Source organism: Daucus carota, chromosome 7 (genome assembly GCF_001625215.2).
Source record: "Daucus carota subsp. sativus chromosome 7, DH1 v3.0, whole genome shotgun sequence".
Classification (NCBI taxonomy): Eukaryota; Viridiplantae; Streptophyta; class Magnoliopsida; order Apiales; family Apiaceae; genus Daucus; species Daucus carota.
In genome coordinates, this window is record NC_030387.2 from 32,276,585 (window position 1) to 32,298,625 (window position 22,041).

The 22,041-nt window shown below is 32.7% G+C and overlaps 5 protein-coding genes across 7 annotated transcripts; all 5 read right to left on the reverse strand.

The window, feature by feature from the left end:
* Positions 1-380: 380 nt before the first annotated feature.
* On the reverse strand, positions 381-4,959 carry LOC108201909 (chitin elicitor receptor kinase 1-like). 2 transcript variants are annotated; one of them, XM_064080888.1, is made up of 10 exons: positions 4,066-4,959; positions 3,398-3,438; positions 2,903-3,141; positions 2,515-2,604; positions 1,935-2,031; positions 1,695-1,846; positions 1,518-1,609; positions 1,257-1,431; positions 860-958; positions 381-783 (listed from the first exon to the last, which is right to left on the reverse strand). In XM_064080888.1, the coding sequence occupies exons 1-10, from the start codon at positions 4,707-4,709 to the stop codon at positions 625-627; spliced, it is 1,788 nt and encodes a 595-aa protein (XP_063936958.1). In that variant the 5' UTR covers positions 4,710-4,959; the 3' UTR covers positions 381-624. The 2 variants fall into 2 exon arrangements, with proteins under 2 accessions (XP_063936958.1, XP_017225732.2); XM_017370243.2 differs by lacking the exon at positions 4,066-4,959 and having other exon boundaries at positions 2,903-3,105; positions 3,301-3,520.
* Positions 4,960-5,234: 275 nt separating this feature from the next.
* Positions 5,235-8,719, reverse strand: LOC108202022 (F-box/FBD/LRR-repeat protein At1g13570-like). 2 transcript variants are annotated; one of them, XM_017370384.2, is made up of 5 exons: positions 8,638-8,719; positions 6,407-7,147; positions 6,103-6,258; positions 5,808-5,837; positions 5,235-5,709 (listed from the first exon to the last, which is right to left on the reverse strand). In XM_017370384.2, exons 2-5 carry the CDS (start codon positions 7,136-7,138, stop codon positions 5,410-5,412), a joined length of 1,218 nt encoding a protein of 405 aa, XP_017225873.1. In that variant the 5' UTR covers positions 7,139-7,147; positions 8,638-8,719; the 3' UTR covers positions 5,235-5,409. The 2 variants fall into 2 exon arrangements, with proteins under 2 accessions (XP_017225873.1, XP_017225874.1); XM_017370385.2 differs by having other exon boundaries at positions 6,407-7,157; positions 8,638-8,718.
* Positions 8,720-11,817: 3,098 nt separating this feature from the next.
* Positions 11,818-13,408, reverse strand: LOC108201681 (chromatin remodeling protein EBS-like). Its single transcript, XM_064082085.1, has 4 exons — positions 13,338-13,408; positions 12,321-12,665; positions 12,165-12,233; positions 11,818-11,896 (listed from the first exon to the last, which is right to left on the reverse strand). The coding sequence occupies exons 1-4, from the start codon at positions 13,406-13,408 to the stop codon at positions 11,818-11,820; spliced, it is 564 nt and encodes a 187-aa protein (XP_063938155.1).
* A 1,812-nt stretch (positions 13,409-15,220) lies between these two features.
* On the reverse strand, positions 15,221-16,713 carry LOC108202345 (chromatin remodeling protein EBS-like). Its single transcript, XM_017370729.1, has 4 exons — positions 16,641-16,713; positions 15,667-16,009; positions 15,516-15,584; positions 15,221-15,299 (listed from the first exon to the last, which is right to left on the reverse strand). The coding sequence occupies exons 1-4, from the start codon at positions 16,711-16,713 to the stop codon at positions 15,221-15,223; spliced, it is 564 nt and encodes a 187-aa protein (XP_017226218.1).
* Positions 16,714-19,246: 2,533 nt separating this feature from the next.
* On the reverse strand, positions 19,247-20,735 carry LOC135148064 (chromatin remodeling protein EBS-like). The gene is made up of 4 exons (XM_064082313.1): positions 20,663-20,735; positions 19,703-20,045; positions 19,546-19,614; positions 19,247-19,325 (listed from the first exon to the last, which is right to left on the reverse strand). The coding sequence occupies exons 1-4, from the start codon at positions 20,733-20,735 to the stop codon at positions 19,247-19,249; spliced, it is 564 nt and encodes a 187-aa protein (XP_063938383.1).
* Between the last annotated feature and the right edge of the window lie 1,306 nt (positions 20,736-22,041).

Consider the following 22,041-nt stretch of genomic DNA (forward strand, 5'->3'; position numbering starts at 1 on the left):
TTTAAAATAATTAATTTATATAAAAAAGCTTTTCGTTCTGTTTCCTGATCAAAAGTAAATAAAAATAATCGAAGATCTTCTCCTTTTTTCACCTCATTTCTCTTTCTTCATTATATTTCTTTTCTTAAAGGTGAAGCAAACCAGGAACATTGAGTGTAATATCAAATATGTATAATCTTATTTTTATTTACAACATGTCTAACATGTCAAAAATATAATTTATAAATAATATATATATAAATTTATAACTTAATAAATAAGAAAATAAGTATATATTTTTATAAGAAAATAAGTACGCAAACATCTTGACACAGGAAATCTATAGAAACAAATGTCAATAAACATTCTAAAAAGTTTCTGACACAAATAATCGTGCCAAAACGTTGTTCCTGCTAAATGAAAGGAATGGAATTATAGGATCTAATCAGTTGACACTATGTGATGTCCCAAATTTTGAATCCGAAAATAAGTCAAAATATATTGGCCAAGAAGCGCACCGCAGCCGACCAAAGATTGTTGGTACTAGTACTTATACTTATAGACTGAACTAAAGTCTTCACCCTATCGGACTTGGACATTACATTAACTATGTCATTAGCAGTACTGAATCATATTTATAGCATATCAAGAGATCAGATTAACAAGATCTTGGTTTTTCTCTGATGAACTGGAATCCCACTCCCTAGTTCCTGATATAAGTGTCATGAGGGCAACCACAACTGACCTCATGCTTGGCCTCAGTACATGATTTGGCAGTGTACAAGCTTTAGCAAGCTGAGCTACCTGGGAATCCAGAACAACAATCATCAAGATCACATGATTCCACAATATTGTATCAACTATAAAGATCATATTTTACCTTACAAACCGAGTCGATTGGGTAGTCCTCACCAAGCCTCGGATCAATCAGTTTCTGCAGATCTGTGCTGGGGTTGGGCTGATTCATTACCTCTTCAAACTGTATAAAATATACTAATAAAGATATAATCTCGTGTAAGAGCATCTACAAGGCCGAAAAGCCAAATGAGATACTAAATAAATAAAAAACACCGAATCTTCTAAATATTCATTACTCCTCTGACAAAAATAATTAAATTCATTACTCCAATTATATTAATTATATGTGCGAAGACTTTCTAGAAATTTTTTAGCTAATCATATATTTTTACCAATAAACCATCTAATTTAGCCAACCCGTTGAAGAGCAACATAAAACAATGTTTGTAATCCCGAAAATGGACGAAACAACAAATTACCAGAGCAACAAGTGCCACTGCTCTCATAGAATCTTCCCCATGATCAAGTCCCACTGTTCTGATAGAATTTTCACTGTACTCGATGATGGCTCCTCTAGCGGATATTAGTTCATAAAGAACAACTCCAAAAGCATATACATCTATCTTGGTAGAGATCACTCCACTATTAGTATATCTGCACAAATTCTTAATGTTTATAGGGAAGTCTTGATAAAGAAGAAATAACAGATAAATGGCACAAAAAGTGAAAGAGTATCATACTCGGGAGACATGTACCCAAAAGTACCCACAAGTCGAGTTAGCAAGGAACCAGTCCCAACTTCTACAAGTTTTGTCAACCCAAAATCAGCAACCTGCAAATTAGAGTATATTGTTCAATTTGGCTTCCAATGGAACAATGTATTATGCTTATCTAGCTATCACTCTCATAAATTTAACCTTGGCACGTAAATTTATGTCTAGCAAAATGTTGGGGGACTTGATGTCACGATGAATGTAGGCGGGATTTGTGTGCTCATGGATATATTCTAGTCCTCTAGCTGCATCGAGTGCAATTTGCAGCCTGCTAGACCATGATAATGGCTCCAGCCCTGCAAAAACACGTATTTCAGTAATGGGCAGACTTGTATGGCTGGTAAAAGAATTTTTTTGGTCTCAGAGTAGATCTCTTATATGAACCTGATAAACCACGCAGATGCTGGCATAAGCTGCCATTTTCGATGAATTCATAGACTATTATCAAGGATCTCTCAACAGAATATCCAATTAAACGCACCTGCACTTGATAAGAGTATTTATCTTATTCAGACGGGTGATAAGAACAGGGGTGACACTTTCCATGACCTTTGCAATATACATTCCAGTATTATGAAAGACTTAAAAGCATGCTTATAACAAGCTATTATACTTTATCCATCTATTTTAGCTAGATTGAACTGCATTTGAAGAGCAACAGGGACTCGACAAATATAAATATCAAATCATGCAAACAAGCCCCTATCATGGTGTATATAGTAATGTCACTGTGTTTTTCAAATTGTTTTCAAATATTTTTTCTCATGTGTTTGATAAGGTGTAAGGTTATGCCTATATTTTGATCTTTGACAGATGTTAGCACGGAAAGAAATTAAAAGTTCAAGATTTAGGTTTCAATAGAAGAAGTTACATAATGTAGGGGTAATCTTGAAGTTGAGATGTTACATTTAATGTCTTTTTTTCACATACAATGACTAAGCATACGAAAGTTGGTGAACAGTACCAAGTTCAGGTGATAAACATTTGTTAAAACCTTCAGCTCAGCCAGAAATACTTTTGAAGCTTGCATATCCATCTTCTTGATTGCGACCTTCTGCAAATTATATACAAATGTGAATAAATTTTGCTAGATAGTGTGCAGAACATGAGTTCTTCAACATAAATGATCCAAGAGTCGAACAAAAAAATCTATTTAGTATTTATATCACTAGTTATCTTGCAAAAATGAGAAATTATAAAGGTAAAATTTTAATTTTATACTAAGAATGCCTAACTTCATCAGTCAGTCTCCACAGGCACACTACAATTCAGATCTGTTTTTCTGGTTCAATACACATTCCTTTTTTCAATTTAGACAAAATATCTTATGACTGAATTGCATAGGCACTGACCTGTCCTCTTAGCTCTGCATAATAAACAGAACCAAAACCTCCTTGACCAATCTTATTGGCCAGGCTGAAGTTGCCAGTGGCTTCAGCAAGTTCATTATATGTGAATTCCAATGATTTGTCCACGGTGATACCCATAAGCTTTGGTGGAACACCACCTTCGGAAGGACGAGGGCCTAGGTTTTTCTGCAAGTCAATTCCAGAACCTGTTGACGAGAAAAAGCTAGAAATTATATAGATACCTCCAACATGATTTTCCCAGTGAGTTTAAGTTATTAGGCCGTGTTTTACTTCCATTCACGATATATTGCAATATTATCTGTTAAATAAAAAAAGAAGGAGAGAATGATAATATATAACTTCATATACATCACTCTTAGTTTATTGAACTAAAGAATTACCAATGTTATTCTCTATTGGGTGACCATCATAACTCGTTTGGCTAAATGAACTTTTTTTAGAATTTTTGCGCCTGTAGACTCCAAAGTAGAAACAAGCAGCCAGTGCAAGAGTCCCGGTAGCACCTGGAACGGATAGGCCTTCAATGACTACACCACGGAGTCCTGCCCAAATTGTTTAGCAGACTATAAGATTAAGACAGACATGAAAAATGGTGGATTCCAAATTCTGCCCTCAGAAGTTATTATATATCATACAGTCAAAGGCGAAGTACCAACCACTCGATCTGCATAATCAGAGCAGGAAGATTAGGTATAATTGAAGAAAAATCAGAGATATTCAAATCCTAAATAGTAATAACAAATGCTTAGTTACCTTGTTTTTAAGGGAGGGTAAGTCCTAGTTAGATCTGCATTAATAGACAGAAAATTGTCAGAAACTTTAGAACATAAACGAACACCAATGACTCAATGTGGTTTCAATTATCCGGACAAGGGCTTCAGTAATGTTTAACCACCAATCTATAGTTTCTAACTGAACACATCAATTTTGTTGGAAGGCAAGCCAACCATTTATTAAAGAAAAAAGTGCAAGATTTACATATAAAAATCTAGAGGACCTCGAAACACTACTACCTTAATGTCCCCTGCAAACAAACTAGGAACAAAAACTAAGGATACAGCATAAGGAATATTATCACTTATCAGATAAACACATAAAAGCTACTGTATTCAAAGGAAATTGTATCCTCTATCACAATATGATACAAAAAATTACCTTTTCCAGGAATAAAAACCAAGCCTTTTCCGCTACTAAAATCCACACCAGGATTGTAATCCATCAACAACTTGTCCGAAAGTTCAACCCCTTTAGCCACCGAAGACAAATTCTCACCAGGCCTCAACGGATACGTAATAAACAACCCATAATCCTTGGAAACCTTCTTATGACCGCAAGAGCATATCACTGGAACATTTAAACTTTGGTTCTTTTCAATCCGCTGATTAGCATTAAAATCATTGAACTCAACCAACCATTCCACTCTAGTAAGCCCGGAATACACAATATCAGCAATCATCTTATAAGAATTCCCAGTTTTACTTTTAAAACTGAACCGATGACCAAGAAACTCAGAATCTGAACCCCTTAAACACCCACATTGAAATGGAACATTCACTCTCTCGCCTCCGGAAATGTTATCAATATTAAATATCTGCGGATTATAACCCATGATGTTACTGTAATTTGTGCTGAATGCGTCGGTTATTAATGTTAGATTTGCTCCACCCCATAAGTAGTATGAAGCTAAAGCAGTGCATTCACCATGGCACTTCTTGGAATCAACTTTGATGGTGTAAAACAGGGTGACCATGATGAGGAAAGAACACAATAGTGAGTTGAGTTTTAGCATTTTGCATGCAAGATGGGATAGAAGCTGCTAACAAGGTGTTTGTGCGGTGGTTGAGTTCTGATATCCCCTTACTGGAGGTCAGGAATTCCATTCCCGTGTGTGCGTGTGTAATCCATTAGAAAAAAATAATGGGGTAGAAGATTTTGAATGAGTTAAAAAAGTGTGCAGCAGAGAATGAAAGAGTATTGATTTGTGTAAACGGTGGAACGCGCATGGCATTGGAAAATGAGCCTCCTATATTGAATAAACTGTGCCGGGGACTTTTAGCATCAACGCTTATAAATAAGTAAATATTATTATGACCATTATCATTGTCATGATTCCATTATAAATACTTAATATTATTTTGACGTTAATAGAAGATGCCAAATAAGGTTTGTGTTTTTGTCATCTGTCCCAGACTGCAGCAGTATCCAATTCAACAATTTATCAAAATATACCTACCCAAACATTCTTCAAAGTGCATCACAGATGGTTTTAGCTTTGAACTATCATTTTTCAAACAAGTATTCTAAATGATAATGCTCACCCGAAACAGGTTTATGAATAAAAACACAATGTTAGTAATATACCAATAATTCCAAATGAAGTCTTTCAATATCCATATCTTGCAAAACTGATTGTTTTCCCGTGTGCAATCAGATCCAAGGAATGACAAAATTAAGCAGCTAAGATAAAGGGAGAAGGGGAAGCCATTCGATTAATAATGATCACGAAATGAACCCTCGAAGAAATTTATTTCAACCCCAGGAGAAGCTCGTTGTAAACGCAACACTTCATTCACCCGTTCCAAGGCTTCACCAAATTCATCAAATGAAATGCTAATCTCCTTAAGCAGAGGAGAACGTCCAAGCACAAACTTGACAAATTCCATTTCATTTTTGTTGAAAACGTGCGACAACTTTGCTGTTCTAAGATGTTTAAATGTGAAATCAGCAGGACAGTGCCTCTCCCAAATGTCAAAATCTGCATGTTTGTAATGCGGAGCTTCAACGTCAGCCTGTGTGATCAAAATTCAAAAGAGAGACAAGATAAGTAAAGGCTAATAGAACAATAACAAAACAAAAGCCAAAGCATATAACACGACATGTGACTTACATAACTATCCCTTTCGCGAATATCAGGGGACTGCAAGATCAAGTAAAAATGGAGAACACGTCATTTACACAAAATTACGATGTATACTAAATTCAATATTTACACAAACATGTTTTTTATATACTCAAGTTCTCTTTTTAACATCATAATCTAATGGAAATAAAATGAAGAGTATCTACATATTAACCATAGATATTGAAAACTATAATATAAGATATAATTGAAATCTTATTAAGTAATAAATTTATGTATTAATCATTAAAGAACCTCCCGTATAACAGTACATATGACTTACTGATATTTGAAGTTCCTGTAGATTAGGGGACTGCAATAGGAGGTGAAGAACATACACCACCATATCCAAGTCTTCATAATCCATGTCTCTTATTTCAATGGACTTTAGATAATCATATGTAACGGGAACCTTCCTAAGGATATCACCTCTCCAAACCTGAGAAAAAGGGACATTAGGAAACGAGAGTATAAAAAGAGCGGATCAATCGTAAACTCAAAAACTAATAGAAATTGGAAAACAATAACACCTTTTCCCGATATATTGAGTTCTAAAAATACGAAGTGACACTAAGTTAGCACTTTACCACCGGATAGAAACATATGCTAATAGCAACCACAAGTGGTGTGTCCTCAAGATATAAGTCGTCAAAATTTCCTCCCACAATAAGATGCTTCAGATTTGGGGCACGGATGGTCAAAGCTAGCTTGTCCATATTAATAAATTTAAACTTTTCAAGAAGGGGGCAGCCTGAAATAAGGTTTTCAATGACCTTAAGAGTAACCGTAACACCATCTAGCTCAAGGCACTTTAGACATGGATATCCTTGAAATTCTACAGGAGGTTTGACAGTAAACGCAGAAAGCATCAGTCTGTTCAGTTTTTGAAAAGTAAATATAATACGAGGTATGGACAACCCTGGGTTATCCCGCTTCCAATCATGTCCGGGTACATTAAGAACTAACTCTTTTATATCTTTCCTTGATATGACAAGTAGCCATTGATAAATTTCAGTAGACTTTTTCAAGTACGATGCAGAAAGTTTGAACTTTTGAATAGGGCCATTATGAAGCATAAGAAATCGCATGATGAAATCTACGAATTCTTTCTCAGCAACCTTTTTGTCATCGCGAAGACATAAACTCTTGTCATCAAATACGAGTTCTGTCATGGTTCTCCATTGATACCTCCACTTGCTAGACAGAACGCTGGTTCTTACAGCATCCCTTATTGGCAGTTTTGTTAGAATCAAATCATTAATGCTTCGAGGCAGATCACTGATAATATCCTTGCTTGAGAATTTAGTCATTTTACTCATTTTGGATCCCTACAAAAGCCTGAAATTATGAGTAAGAGATCATTTCCACAAGCAACCTATTATGAAAAAAATACAGTAAATATCTAATATCCACAGTCCCTTGCATGTTTTTTGAAAACTATACCCCGATAACTTAATAAGGTGATATTATGAGTGAAGTCCAAAAGTTAATAAAGTATATGGCAGCAAAAAGGAACTCCCTGCACAATTTCGACAAAAGTAGGACAATATGAATATAACTAGACTGATTAAACCTACATTCTCTGAGTTTCAACAACAGTCCAAACCAGTAAAAGCTAATGTACCATTTGGTTGGAAATGGAAAGAAATCCGTACTTTGTGACAAATTATTCATAATTTGTCCACTCTGCCCTATATTCATTGTGTTATCTTAGAGCTCAATACCATAGATTTGGAGTTAAATGCCTCATTTCCTGGAAATTTTAAGATATATAGGAATTTGAAACACCTAGAAACTGTCATTTTATAAAATTATTTATGACACAAAAAAATAGAAATGGAAGTTCCTGGAAAGTGTGAATACCCCTTAAATATATAAATTTGCTGACCCACCCCTCCCTTTGTAACTTAGGGCGTGACTTCACACAAGGCTAGCAAACACAATTTATAAGTTCATTGCAACTTGCATAGGTAATGACTTCCTATCAGAAACCACCAAGCATCTAGGTTTATTCAGTATTTTGACGTTCATCCGCAGCCCAAACCAATGAAAACTAATGTTCCTTTTGGATGGAAATGGAAATAAATCGGCACTTTGTGACAAAATATCAATAATTTGTTCCCACTTTCCACAACATTCATTACATTCTCTTAGAGCTCAATACTCCCTTCATTCTCAAACATTTGTCTATGTACTTTTTGACACGTATAAGATTTTTTGACACGTATAACAGTGTTTTAACTATATAATCAAAAATATTATTTTTAAAATTTTCTTTTTCTAAATAAAAATATTATATCAATACTCTTGTTCACAAAAAGAAATATTTGAAAATAATATTTCTAGCAAGCACCTTATAATGAAAAAATGGCCCCAGATCTCACAAAATGGAGTAGTAATGTCCATAATAACATATTTACACAAACGACTCAAGAAAAACAGAAAAACAGAAATCCAGAAACGAGGGGATTATCATTATATTAATACTTTTATTCACAAAAAAGAAAATATTTGAAAATAATATTTCAAGCTATATGGTCAAAGCACCTTATAGTGCTAAAAAAAGTAATCTAAAGACGGATATTCAAAAACCGAGGGAGTAACGTAAATTTGGGGATGGATGCTTTCTTTATACTTGTATCACTATGGCCATAACCATAACACTGAATACACTACACCTCAGTTTCAATATCAATATAAATGAATTCCGTAAACAGGAAAAATCAACAGCATGCAAGTTTTATCACAAATACCCAATTCGATAAAAATATAAGAAACAAATAAGATCAAGCGAAAAGAGGGGTCGAGAAATTCATACCAGGGACTCAAGCGAGGGGTTCAGTGAAAGGGAGGTAAATCGAACTGGCCTTGTGAAAGAAATAAAATGTATCCGCCTTTTGCACGTTAAAAGCCACGAACCCGCAATTTCAGCAATTCGGATTTTTTGACTTGTGTCGTGCCGTAAAAGTAGTAACCGCTTTTTAGATAGACGATAGATCTCATGTTTTTCTTGAATTCTAAATATTTTAATTGTTATTTTTTTACCAGGGCTAAGTTACTGTTTGGGGTTGATGTCGCAGACAGTAACAGAGCTTTTTGCTGAAAAGCATGTGAAAAATTGTTTGGTAAATCTAAAAACTGCTTTTCTGAACAGCAGTTTTTAGCTGGAAAGCTGCTTTTAGAAAAAGCAGGTCCTCCCATGCTTTTGGAAAAAGCTGTTTTCAGCTTTTGCAAGAAGTTGTTACAGATTTCACTATCAAACATCACCAAAAAATTATTATTATTATTTTTTTTTGACAAAAAAAAATTATTATTTTTATATTATAACTCAAAATACGTAAATATCAAAAAAATTATCAAACAGTTATCTGATTTTCACAACAACACTTTTTTTACCAGCACTTTTTCTGACCGCACAACAATTTTTAACAGAACTCTCAAACAGACACTAAGAACAAGTCCACATGCTTGAGTTTATCTCGAATTTTTCCTTTCCAATCACAATAAACTAGAGAAATCAAACAAACTAAATGATAATAAATTAAAATCTCATAGTATGTACTAAAAGATTGATTGCAAGTGTAATCATGCTAATTCGAGTAATCTTTTCCAATTTTGATGCTCCTTAACTAAATTTTCTAAGAATTGATTCTAATTAGCGCGGGGAGTTTAATGATGTCCATCATCATTTGTTAGAGCATCTCCAACGGCGTTGACTATAATTGTTGGCTAAATTGGACCTGTAAGACATTATGTAAAATTTGTTGAACCTGTAAGACATTTTGCTTCAACGGTACTGGCTATATTGGTTGGCTATAATTTAAAAATAGTATGTTATTAATATTTTAAATTGTTAAAATAGAATATATCAGTTCAATATGGTAATAAATGATGTACAATCTTCTTACAGATTTTCTTACAGACCTGTAGAGGTTCGACAAATTTAGCCATCCATAGGAGGTTGGCTAAATTTATAGACAACAGCTGATGATGGTTGGAGTTGAGTTTTTGGAGCTGTTGGCTAAATCTTTTTATTTTAAGTATGTCAACTCACCTTTTAGCCAAGGGCTTTAGATGGTTGGAGATGCTCATAAACTTTAAATTTAGAGGATCTCCAATGGCGTTCGATATAATGGTCGGCTAAATTGGAACTGCAAGAGCATCTTCAATGGCGTTGGTTATAATCGTTGGCTAAATTGGATCCGTAAGACATTATGTAAAATTTGCCGAACCGGTAAGACATTGTGCTTCAATGGTATTGGCTATATTGGTTGGCTATAATTTAAAAATAGTATGTTATTAATATTTAGATTGTTATAAATAAAATATATTAGTTTAATATGATAATAAATAATATGTAATCAGTGGGAAGGAGGAAAATAAATTGCGGGAGATGATGTGGAATTTGCTACAGATCTGTAGCGGATCGACAAATATAGCCATTCATAGGGGGATGGCTATAATTATACACAAGGGGTTGGAGTTGTATTTTTTGTGAATATTGGCTATAAAATTTAATTTTGGAAAGCCACATGGACTTTTAGCTAAGGGCTTGTGAGGGTTGGAGATGCTCTAAGATATTGTATAAAATTTGTTCAACATTTTGTTTTGATGTGGTGTCGGCTATATTGGTTGGTTATAGTTTAAAAATAATATATATGTTATTAATATTTTATATTGTTATACATGGAATCCATTACTTTAATATAGTAATAAGTGAGGTGTAATATTTTTAGAGATTTCTTACAAACCTGTAGTGGATCGACAAATATAGCCATCCATAGGAGGTTGGCTATAATTTTAGAGAAGGGGTGTGTGGTTGGAGTGTAGTTGAAGGCGTTGGCTATAATTTTTATTTAAGGTATGTCAACTAAGCTTTTAGGTAAGAGCTTCTTATGATTGAAGATGCCCTTAAGTGATACTTCGAACAATGTTGAGCTTATTTTCTCAGAAATATTTATTTCTCAAAAATATCATTAAAATTTAAGCGATGTAGAATATTTTTAAATGACTAATTTTATTTCAATATAAACCTTAGTTAAATTTTATCTACAAGAAAAATATATAATTTTCCTAGAATTTTGAATTTATTTACACTAGGTCACACTTCTCAGTGTTGGTGATGAAAGAAACATAACAAGAGGACAACAAATTTGATTTCACCCAGGATAACTCAATTTTAATGAACCATGTTCAATAGTGGTCCAATCAATACATACATTTGAACAACCATAAAAGATAAGCAAGTTGGTAAGAATATCATAGATTTTAAAAAATAAACTTGAATTCTAATTATTTCTAACTCATGAAATTTGACTTCACATAAAATAACTCATTTTCAATGAGCCATGTTCAATCTTGGTCCAATCAATACATGTATTTGAGCAACCATAAAAGATAAACAAGTTGTAAAATATCATAAATTTTAAAGAAGAAACCTGAATCCTAATTATTTCTAACCCATGGAGTGTAGGCATAATACAACTTAACCATGATCTTTATCATATCATAAATCCAAAACACCTGCTCATGCACCAGGTAGGGGCTCCTTCTGCAATCATATAGATCTGCAAATATGGGGTTGAGCATTTAAGGGCCACCTACAAAGATAATTAGCATGTTAAGATCATGTATAACAATATATATAATATTGTGGCTATATCTTATTCACTTTATACATGTAATTTCCTACATATGTGATTGTGCTTTGTAATTACAGGAGTATGAGAAAAAGGTTCAATTTGACATAAGGATTCTAGGAGAGACGTTTAGTGATTTTACTTTCTCTCATTAGTTGAACAAAAGATTGTTAAGAAATGATAACACCCGATGACCCTCAAATCGGTGTTAAGAAATGCAAGCAACACTAAGTTGTGTGAGATGCATAACACTAACTACATTACACAGAGAAGAAAAGAAAAAGGAGGTACACAAAAGATACAAATAAGAGGTCAAAATGCTCAAGTGCAGTCATACCTAGCAAGGAGAGTTCTTCAAATCAGGCACACTCATCACATACATAGCTGCTCAGCTGCCTTGCCCGAGCAGTTGTCATTTTGACGCAAGCTAGATGGTACCTACAAATAGCGTGTACAACATCTAAGAAAATTCGTATAATTATAAGTCCACTTATCCCCTAAACCAGACAATAGTAAGGCTCCGTCTTGAAATTTTTCTATTAAAAAGGAAATTGCAGCTCTAGCATATGGACATGGATATATATAATCGTTTTTGTCTGCACGCCCATAAAGGATTATTTGATCTCAAACTATTAATAACAAAGAGAATGCATATAGAAACTAATTAGAATTAACATATATAGCAAAATTTAATTAACGGTCATACCAGTCTTGGCATTCGTCGCATTGTATCATTAGTGTGTCAGGATTGTACGGCATCTCACACTTGCAGAACCTTCAGTTTAAATATGCAAAAAAGTTGTGAACCATTTTAACCAAAAATAAAGGATATATTAACCAGGAAGAGTCATAGAATGCTCACACTTCAACACGATCCGATGTAAATTCTCCAGTGGAAGCTATGTACTCAAAGCGAGAGTAGTAATCCTCAACACCAACTTGGTCAAGCTCGCAATAAGCCTTAAACGAGTGCACAATACACTTACTTATAATGGTATCGGCACTCTGGAAATCATAGTGATCAGAGAGGAACACTTCCTTTTCCCCATAGAACTGTCTTCTGCCACCAATAGCCTCCTCGGGCCTGTAGTACCATCTTACTTCGACAGTAGTTTCACCTTTGTTGTTAGCTTCTAGTTTCTCCACACGAGCAACATAGGGTGGCTTATTAGGCTCACAAGGTTGCATAAGCACGCAATCCCCAGCTACATAACATCAATAATTTCATCGATATGAAAAACAATACACTTCCTCCTCGAGGCCAACATGTATATTCACATACACATTTTAACGGCAAAAATTTGACCTCAAATAACTTTACAATGACAAAATTTGTGCTTACAAAACAAGAAAGGGTTTTTGGTTTGAAGTGTGCTCAATTGGTACTGTCTTAAAGGACAAATAAATAAAATCATACACATCCGGTACTCTCTTCAAGAGTTTCACAGAAAAGTGAACTTAATTTGCACTTATACTAAAAAATATTTTGATAAAAAGAAACTTATGTGTTAAAAACTCTTATTATAATTTAAAACAAATAAAAAAAAATCATTATGTAAAATAGGACTTGCTCCCCAAATAAGACCCAGCCCAAAAAATACAAAAATGGCAGGTACAACAACAACAAAAAAACCATATAAACTACAAAGGTGATGTATCATGTATGTATATTAGACTACATCAACACAAACCAAAAATCAAATTATAGCGCACATCGTTTATAATGTTTGGGGGTGTGGGGGCGGGGATGAAGGGAGAGAAAGAAGGAGAGAGAGGGATGAGAAGAGAGAAGCAGCAGTGGGAAAGAGGGATGAGGGTGATTATAAAATGAAGGGGAGAGATGGATGAAGGGAGAGGAGGGGAAATAGAGAGATCATCTCTGATAACTTGGTTGCTTCCTTTAACAGTGTAAGAAATGAAGTTTTGGTTGACATCTTTTGTATTTGCCATTGAAAGTTAAACCTTTCTAATTAAAAACACCAATTTTGTTAGGAAACTTTGTTAAAGACTGAGGAGTTGTTTAGCATACTGGGGAGAAGTGTGCTAATTCTTGATATAATTTATAATTTCGAATCTTACTCGTGTATTTAATTCAAATCTATTAGAAATCTTTTGATTTGTGTAGTGGTGTATTAAATTCGTATTGAAATAATGTTGTTGTGTATTCTTCAATGTTGATTTTAATTTATCATTACATATTTAATCAAGATTTCAAATTGCTTAAAGATATCAAAGATATTAACAAATCTTCATTATTATCGATTTGACATATTAAATATATCTTAGATACTTAACTTTATTGTCTAAATGAACATTTTTAGAAAATTAGTATAGAATTACTTCTGAGCATATGATGTCTTGATTTACCAAATTCATTTTGTGTGTTTGATAATAAAAATTGATCGAATTTGTCAATTTGTATCTCATGAATTTTTTTTAAATTTAACTTGTGGAAATTAAAGGTCACTAATTATCAGCTACTTTAAAGATGTAAGTACATATGCTAGTTTTTTCTAACCTAAAATAATTGCACAATTTGGAGAAAAATGATTGAAGTGGGAAAATATATCCCATTCATTAGATTTTTTTTTCCATTCATTAGATTTTAAAATGCTTGAAATTTTACTTCTGTCAAAGACAATGACATGCTGGAAATTAGCATTTTTCATAATGAGTATCATAAAAAATTGATTAAATACTTGGATTATAGATGATTGACTAAATAATCATTTAGTCATATATTATATTATATTGGAACAAATGTTTTATATTAATGTAAAAACGGCTAACTCCAAATCTTTTTTCTGGTACAAGATGTACTGCCTTACTTCTCCCCCGGCTAATTGTGCCTTTTGTATTACATTTGTTTTGTCATTTAAAGGAAAAAAAATGTTGTGACATAGTGATGAAACAACAATTGACCGCAGATAATATCATTTGATCTGAGTTTATATTTCTTTTTTGCTCTTCTAAAATTTTATAAATACAATATTTTGGCCCCTGACTTTTTATTTTTTTCTAGATTGAAAATATTACTCCTCAAATTCTTATTTAGTTAATTAATTAGATGCATGCAAGCATCCTATGCTTGTTAGTATTTTCTTCTTTCTTTTTTTCAATCGCCATGAAACTTGAATAAACTTGAATTCTAAATATTTCTAACTCATGAAATTTGATTTCACTTAAAATAACTCATTTTCAATGAGCCATGTTCAATCTTGGTCCAATCAATACATATATTTGAACAATCATAAAAGATAAACAAATTGGTAAGAATATCATAGATTTTAAAGAAGAAACTCGAATCCTAATTATTTCTAACCCATTGATCAATGTAGGCATGATACAACTTAACCATAATCTTTATCAGATCATAAATCCAAAACACCTGCTAATGCACCAGGTAGGGGCTCCTTCTACAATCACATAGACCTGCAAATATGGGGTTGAGCATTTAAAGGCCACCTACAAAGATAATCAGCATGTTAAGATCATGTATAAGAATCAGATCATGTGATTGTTAAGGATTCTAGGATAGACGTTTAGTGATTTTACTTTCTCATTAGTTCAACATACAAAAGATTGTTAAGAAATGATAACATCCGATGACCCTCAAATCGGTGTTAAGAAATGCAAGCAACACTAAGTTGTGAGAAATGCATAACACTAACTACATCACACAGAGAAGAAAAGAAAAAAGAGGTACATGAAAGTACAAAAAGAGGTCAAAATGCTTATGTGTAGCAAGGAGAGTTCTTCAAATCAGGCACACTCATCACAGACATAGCTGCTCAGCTGCCTTGCCCGAGCACTTGTCATTTTGACGCAAGCTGGATGGTACCTACAAATAGAGTGTACAAAATCTAAGAAAATGCATATAAATATAAGTCCACTTATCCAGTAAACCAGACTATGGTAAGGCTTCATCCTGAAAATTTTCTATTAAAAAGGAGCAGCTCTAGCATATGGACATTTGATTTCAAACTATTAATAACAAAGATATTGCATATAGAAACTAATTAGAATTAACATATATAGAAAAATTTAATGGTCATACCAGTCTTGGCATTGGTCGCACTGGATCATTAGCTGGTCAGGATTGTATGGCATTTCACACTTGCAGAACCTTCAGTTTATAATATGCAAAAAAGTTGTCAAAAAAAATGAGGGAAATATATATTAACCAGGAAGAGTTATAAAATGCTCACACTGCAACGCGATCCAATGTAAATTCTCCGGTGGAAGCTATGTACTCAAAGCGAGAGTAGTAATCCTCAACACCAACTTGGTCAAGCTCACAATAAGCCTTAAACGAGTGCACAACACACTTTCCTATAATGGTCTCGGCACTTTGGAAATCATAGTGATCAGAGAGGAACACTTCCTTTTCCCCATGAAACTGTCTTCTGCCACCAATAGCCTCCTCGGGCCTGTAATACCATCTTACTTCGACAGTAGTTTCACCTTTGTTGTTAGCTTCTAATTTCTCCACGCGAGCAACATAGGGTGGCTTATTAGGCTCACAAGGTTGCATAAGCACGCAATCCCCAGCTACATAACATCAAGAATTTCATCGATATGAAAAACAATACACTTCCTCCTCGAGGCCAACATGTATATTCACATACACTTTTCAACGGCAAAAATTTGACCACAAATAACTTTACAGTGACAAAAATTATGCTTATGAAACAAGAAATGTATTCATGTTTTGAAACTTGGGACAAATAAAAAAAATCATATACATCCGGTACTCTCTTTAATTAAGAGTTTCATAGAAAAGAGAACTTAATTTGCACTTTTACCAACAAAAATTTTTGATAAAAAGAAATTTTATGTGTTAAAAATTCTTATTAGAATTTAAAACCAAAAAGAATAAAAATCATTATGGTAAAGAGGACTTGCTGCCCAAATAAGACCCGGACCACAAAGGCAGGTAGAACAAAAAAATAACCATATAAACTACAAAAGGTGATGTATCATGTAATTGGACAACATCAACACAAACCATGATGAATCAACAATCAAATTATAGCACACATCGTATCTAATGTTTTGGGGGAGGGGGAGGATGAAGTCAGAGAAAAATGGAGAGAAGGGGAGGGAAAGAGGGATGAGGGTGAGAAAATGAAGGGGAGAGATGTGGATGAAGGGAGAGGAGGAGGGGAAATAGAGAGATCACCTTTGATAACTTGGTTGCTTCCTCTAACAGTGTAAGAAATGGAGTTTTGGTTGACATCTTTTGTATTTGCCATTGAAAGTTAAACCTTTCTAATAAAAAACACCAATTTTGTGAGGAAACGTTGTTAAAGACTGAGTAGTTTAGTATAGTGGGGAGAAAAGTGTGTTAATTCTTGATATAATTTATAATTTAGAATCTTACTAGTGTATTCAATTCAAATTTATTAGAAATATTTTAATTTATGTAATCCGGGTGTATTAAATTCGCATTGAAATAATATTGTTGGGTATTCTTCAATATTGATTTTAATTAATTATCTTCATGTATTTAATCAAGATTTTTAAATATGCTTAAAGATATGATGATATTATTAAGATATTATATGAAATCTTTTTGGAATTTATAAATGAGGGATTATTAGGGCACTTGAGATCTGTTAGTTTATTATGTGTTTTTAGTAATCTCTACTCAATACATAAAATTAAAACATTTATCATAGAAGATTTTATCTTAACTTCACTACATTGCGCATATAAAATTAAAATTTACCGTTACAGATTATGATTTATATATCCAAAAAAAAAGAGGCCACTAAGCTCAGATATTAACAAATCTTCATTATTATCGATTTGACATCCTGAATTTATTATTTTTTTCACAAGTTGTTTTATGCCTCAATTTATTATTTTTTTCACAAGATTTATGCCTTTCACAAGATGTTCGCATTCCTTAATTTATTATTTTTTTCTTTTCATTCCTAATTTAAACTTTGAATAATTAAAAGAAATGAAATATTATTTACAATATTTTTAAAAATAAAAAGTAATTTTCAATTTAGTATTAAAGATAAAAGTTATTATGATATGATTTATATGTCAATTTATTAAAAAAAAATAATGAAGAGTTTGTCTAAAAAGGGGATGAACTTGACATTTGACTCTGTTGTCTCACATTAATTTTTTGTGTTAAGATGTTTGTGTATTTATTTTCTTATAAAAAGAAGCCAGATAATTAAGTGTGCACTTACGTTTTTTAAAAGGGATAACAACAAGCCAGCCTACTTGAGCTTATCTAGAATTTTTATTTCTACTAATCTCAATAAAATAGAGAAATCAAACAAACTAAATGATAATAAATTAAAATTCAATAGCATACCGCAAATTCTGAAACTAAAAGAGTGATTACAACTGTGGTTAATGGTCATGCTAATTCGAGTAATCCTTTTCAAGTTTGATGGTCTTCAACCAAATTTTCTAAGATTTTTTCTTTTTTCCTTTTTTTTGATAAAAATTTTCTAAGATTTGATTCTAATTAGTGTGGGGAGTTTAATGACCCTCATTTGTTAAATTTAAAAGTGAATTTTCCGTTAAAAGAGAATTTCATAAATAATCTATTTCATTTAAGTAATATTTTTCAATGGAATTTTATATATTCTGGAAAGTTGTTTAGATAAGTTAACGTTGATTTTTAATGACATGCCAATTTGCACAAAATAAAATAAGAGTTTTAATTTTGAACAATTTTGAGCTTATTTCTTAGAACTATTTATTTCTCAAAAATATCATTAAAATTTAAGCGATGTAGAAATTTTTTACATGATTAATTTATTTCAATATCATCCTTAATTAAATTTTATCTACAAGAAAAATATATAATTTTTCATCCTATAATTTTGAATTTGTTTACACTAGGTCACACTTCTCACTTTTGGCATGGCTTGAAAGAAACATAACAGGAGTTGGACAACAAATTTGATTTCACATAGGATAACTCATTTTCAATGAATCATGTTCAATAGTTGTCCAATCAATACATACATTTGAACAACCATAAAAGATAAACAAGTCGGTAAGAATATCATAGATTTTAAAGAATAAATTTGAATTCTAATTATTTCTTAACTCATGAAATTTGATTTCATTTATAATAACTCATTTTCAATGAGCCATGTTCAATCTTGGTCCAATCAATACATATATTTGAACAATCATAAAAGATAAATAAGTTGGTAAGAATATCATAGATTTTTAAAAAGAAACTTGAATAGTAATTATTTCTAAAACTCATTGAGTGTAGGCATAATACAACTTAACCACAATCTTTATCAGATCATAAATCCAAAACACCCGCTCATGCACCAGGTAGGTGCTCCTTCAATTCTACAATCACATAGATCTGCAAATACGGGGTTGAGCATTTAAGGGCCACCTACAAAGATAATTAGCATGTTAAGATCATGTATAACAATATAAGATTTTTGGCAATATCTTATTCACTTTATACATGTACTTCCGTACAGACCGATGTGATTGTGCTTTGTTATTACAGGAGTATGAAAAAGGTTCAATTTGACATATGGATTCCAGGATAGACGTTTAGTGATTTTACTTTCTCTCATTAGTTGAACAAAAGATTGTTAAGAACTGATAACACCCGATGACCCTCAAATCGGTGTTAAGAAATGCAAGCAACACTGAGTTGTGTGAAATGCATAACACTGACTAGATTACACAGAGAAGAAAAGAAAAAGGAGGTACACAAAAGATACAAAAAGAGGTCAAAATGCTTAAGTATAGTCATATACCTGGCAAGGAGAGTTCTTCAAATCAGGAACACTCATCACAGACATAGCTGCTCAGCTGCCTTGCCCGAGCAGTTGTCATTTTGACGCAAGCTGGATGGTACCTACAAATAGCGTGTACAACATCTAAAATGCCTATAAATATATAAGTCCACTTATACCGTAAAATAGACTATGGTAAGGCTCCATCTTGAAACTTTTCTATTAAAAAGGAAATTGCAGCTCTAGCATATGAAATTTGTCTCAAATAACTATTAATAAAAAAGATAATGCATATAAAAACTAACTAAAATTAACATATATAGCAAAATTTAACGGTCATACCAGTCTTGGCATTCGTCGCACTGTATCATTAGGGTGTCAGGATTGTACGGCATTTCACACTTGCAGAACCTTCAGTTTAGAATATGCAAAAACGTTGTGAACCAATTTAACCAAAAATAAGGGATATATTAACCAGGAAGAGTCATAAAATTCTCACACTGCAACACGATCCGTTGTAAATTCTCCAGAGGAAGCTTGGTACTCAAAGCGAGAGTAGTAATCCTCAACAGCAACTTCTTCAAGCTCGCAATAAGCCTTAAACGAGTGCACAATACACTTCCCTATAATGGTATTGGCACTTTGGAAATCATAGTGATCAGAGAGGAACACTTCCTTTTCCCCGTGAAACTGTCTTCTGCCACCAATAGCCTCCTCAGGCCTATAATACCATCTTACTTCGACAGTAGTTTCACCTTTGTTGTTAGCTTCTAATTTCTCCACGCGAGCAACATAGGGTGGCTTATTAGGCTCACAAGGTTGCATAAGCACGCAATCCCCAGCTACATAACATCAAGAATTTCATCGATATAAGAAACAATACACTTCCTCTCCTCGAGGCCAACATGTATATTGACATACACTTTTCAACGGCAAAAATTTGACCTCAATAACTTTACAATGACAAAATTTATGCTTATAAAACAAGAAAGGGTTTTTGGTTTGAAGCTAGTGTGCTCAAATATTAGTACTGTCTTAAAGGACAAATAAATAAAATCATACACATCACGTACTCCCTTCAATTAAGAGTTTCACAGAAAAGAGAACTTAATTAATTTGCACTTATATATACCAACAAAAAATTTGATAAAAAGAAATCTATGTGTTAAAAATTCTTATTAGAATTTAAAACAAAAAAAAATCATTATGGTAAAGAGGACTTGCTGCCCAAATATAAACTACAAAGGTGATGTATCATGTATGCATATTGGACTACATCAACACAAACCATGATGAATCAAAAATCAAATTATAGCACACATCGTATCTAATGTTTCGGGGGGGAGGGGGAGGATGAGCGGAGAGAAAAATGGAGAGAAGGAGAGGGAAAGAGGGATGAGGGTGAGAAAATGAAAGGGAGAGATGGATGAAGGGAGAGGAGGGGAAATAGAGAGATCACCTTTGATAACTTGGTTGCTTCCTCTAACAGGGTAAGAAATGGAGTTTTGGTTGACATCTTTTGTCTTTGCCATTGAAAGTTAAACCTTTCTAATCAAAATCACCAAATTTGTTAGGAAACGTTGTTTAAGAGTGAAGAGGTAGTTTAGTATACCGGGGAGAAGTGTGCTCATTCTTGATATAATTTATAATTTCCAATCTTACTGGTGTATTCAATTCAAATCTATTAAAAATCTTTTGATTATTGTAATCCAGATGTATTAAATTCGTATTGAAATAATGTTATTCTTCGATGCTGATTTTAATTCATCTTCAGGTATTTAATCAAGATTTGCAAAGATGCTTAAAGATATGACGATATTTATAAGATATTATATGAAATCTATTAAATTGTTCTCTTGTTCAAGACTCTTTGATTTTTTTGAAATTTATAAAATGATAAATTCTTAGGGTGAGATTTGTTAATTTATTATGTATATTTGGTAATCTCTACTCAATATGTAGGATTAAAAACATGAATTATCGAAGATTTTATCTTAAGTTCACTACACGCATAAATTTAAAATTTACTGTTACATATTATGATTCATATATCAAAAAAAAGAACGACGCAAAGCTCATATATTAACAAATCTTCATTATTATCGATTTGACATATTGAATATAATTTTAGATACTCAGCTTCATAGTCTAAATGAACATTTATATTTAGAAAATTAGTATGGAATTACATTTGAGCATAGGATGTCTTGGTTCAGCAAATTCATTTTGTGTTTAACATAAAAGTTGATAAAATTCATTTTAAAGAATAAACTTGAATCCCAATTATTTCTAACTCATGAAGTTTGATTTCACATAAAATATCTCATTTTCAATGAGCCATGTTCAATCTTGCTCCAATCAATATATATATTTGATCAACAACCATAAAAGATAAACAAGTTAGTAAGAACATCATAGATTTTGAAAAAGAAACTTAAATCCTAATTATTTCTAACCCATGGAGTGTAGGCATAATACAACTTAACCATAATCTTTATCATATCATAAATTCGAACACCTGCTCATGCACCAGGGAGGGGCTCCTTCTACAATCACATAGACCTGCAAATATGGGGTTGAGCATTTGAAGGCCACCTACAAAGATAATTAGCATGTTAAGATCATTATAACAATATAAGATTTGTGGCTATTTCTTATTCACTTTATACATGTAATTCCCTACAGATGTGATAGTGCTTTGTAATTACAGGAGTTTGAAAAAGGTTCCGTTTGACGACATAAGGATTCTAGGATAGACATTTAGTGATTTTACTTTCTCTCATTAGTTCAACATACAAAAGATTGTTAAGAACTGATAACACCCGATGACCCTCAAAT

Coding starts and splice junctions, on each gene's coding strand:
- LOC108201909 (XM_064080888.1), bottom strand. CDS start 4,709: ATGCTAAAACTCAACTCACTATTGTGTTCTTTCCTCATCATGGTCACC. Junction 1,610..1,694: donor ACATAAATTTACGTGCCAAG/GTTAAATTTATG, acceptor TCTAATTTGCAG/GTTGCTGATTTTGGGTTGAC. Junction 784..859: donor CAATCGACTCGGTTTGTAAG/GTAAAATATGAT, acceptor CTGGATTCCCAG/GTAGCTCAGCTTGCTAAAGC.
- LOC108202022 (XM_017370384.2), bottom strand. CDS start 7,138: ATGAGTAAAATGACTAAATTCTCAAGCAAGGATATTATCAGTGATCTG. Junction 6,259..6,406: donor GCATATGTTTCTATCCGGTG/GTAAAGTGCTAA, acceptor CCTTTTTCTCAG/GTTTGGAGAGGTGATATCCT. Junction 5,710..5,807: donor TTCGCGAAAGGGATAGTTAT/GTAAGTCACATG, acceptor TTGATCACACAG/GCTGACGTTGAAGCTCCGCA.
- LOC108201681 (XM_064082085.1), bottom strand. CDS start 13,408: ATGGCAAATACAAAAGATGTCAACCAAAACTTCATTTCTTACACTGTT. Junction 12,666..13,337: donor GGAAGCAACCAAGTTATCAG/AGATGATCTCTC, acceptor TTGATGTTATGT/AGCTGGGGATTGCGTGCTTA. Junction 11,897..12,164: donor TGCGACGAATGCCAAGACTG/GTATGACCGTTA, acceptor CGCTATTTGTAG/GTACCATCTAGCTTGCGTCA.
- LOC108202345 (XM_017370729.1), bottom strand. CDS start 16,713: ATGGCAAATACAAAAGATGTCAACCAAAACTCCATTTCTTACACTGTT. Junction 16,010..16,640: donor AAGCAACCAAGTTATCAAAG/GTGATCTCTCTA, acceptor GATGTTATGTAG/CTGGGGATTGCGTGCTTATG. Junction 15,585..15,666: donor ACATTGGATCGCGTTGCAGT/GTGAGCATTTTA, acceptor TATAAACTGAAG/GTTCTGCAAGTGTGAAATGC.
- LOC135148064 (XM_064082313.1), bottom strand. CDS start 20,735: ATGGCAAAGACAAAAGATGTCAACCAAAACTCCATTTCTTACCCTGTT. Junction 20,046..20,662: donor AAGCAACCAAGTTATCAAAG/GTGATCTCTCTA, acceptor GATGTTATGTAG/CTGGGGATTGCGTGCTTATG. Junction 19,326..19,545: donor TGCGACGAATGCCAAGACTG/GTATGACCGTTA, acceptor CGCTATTTGTAG/GTACCATCCAGCTTGCGTCA.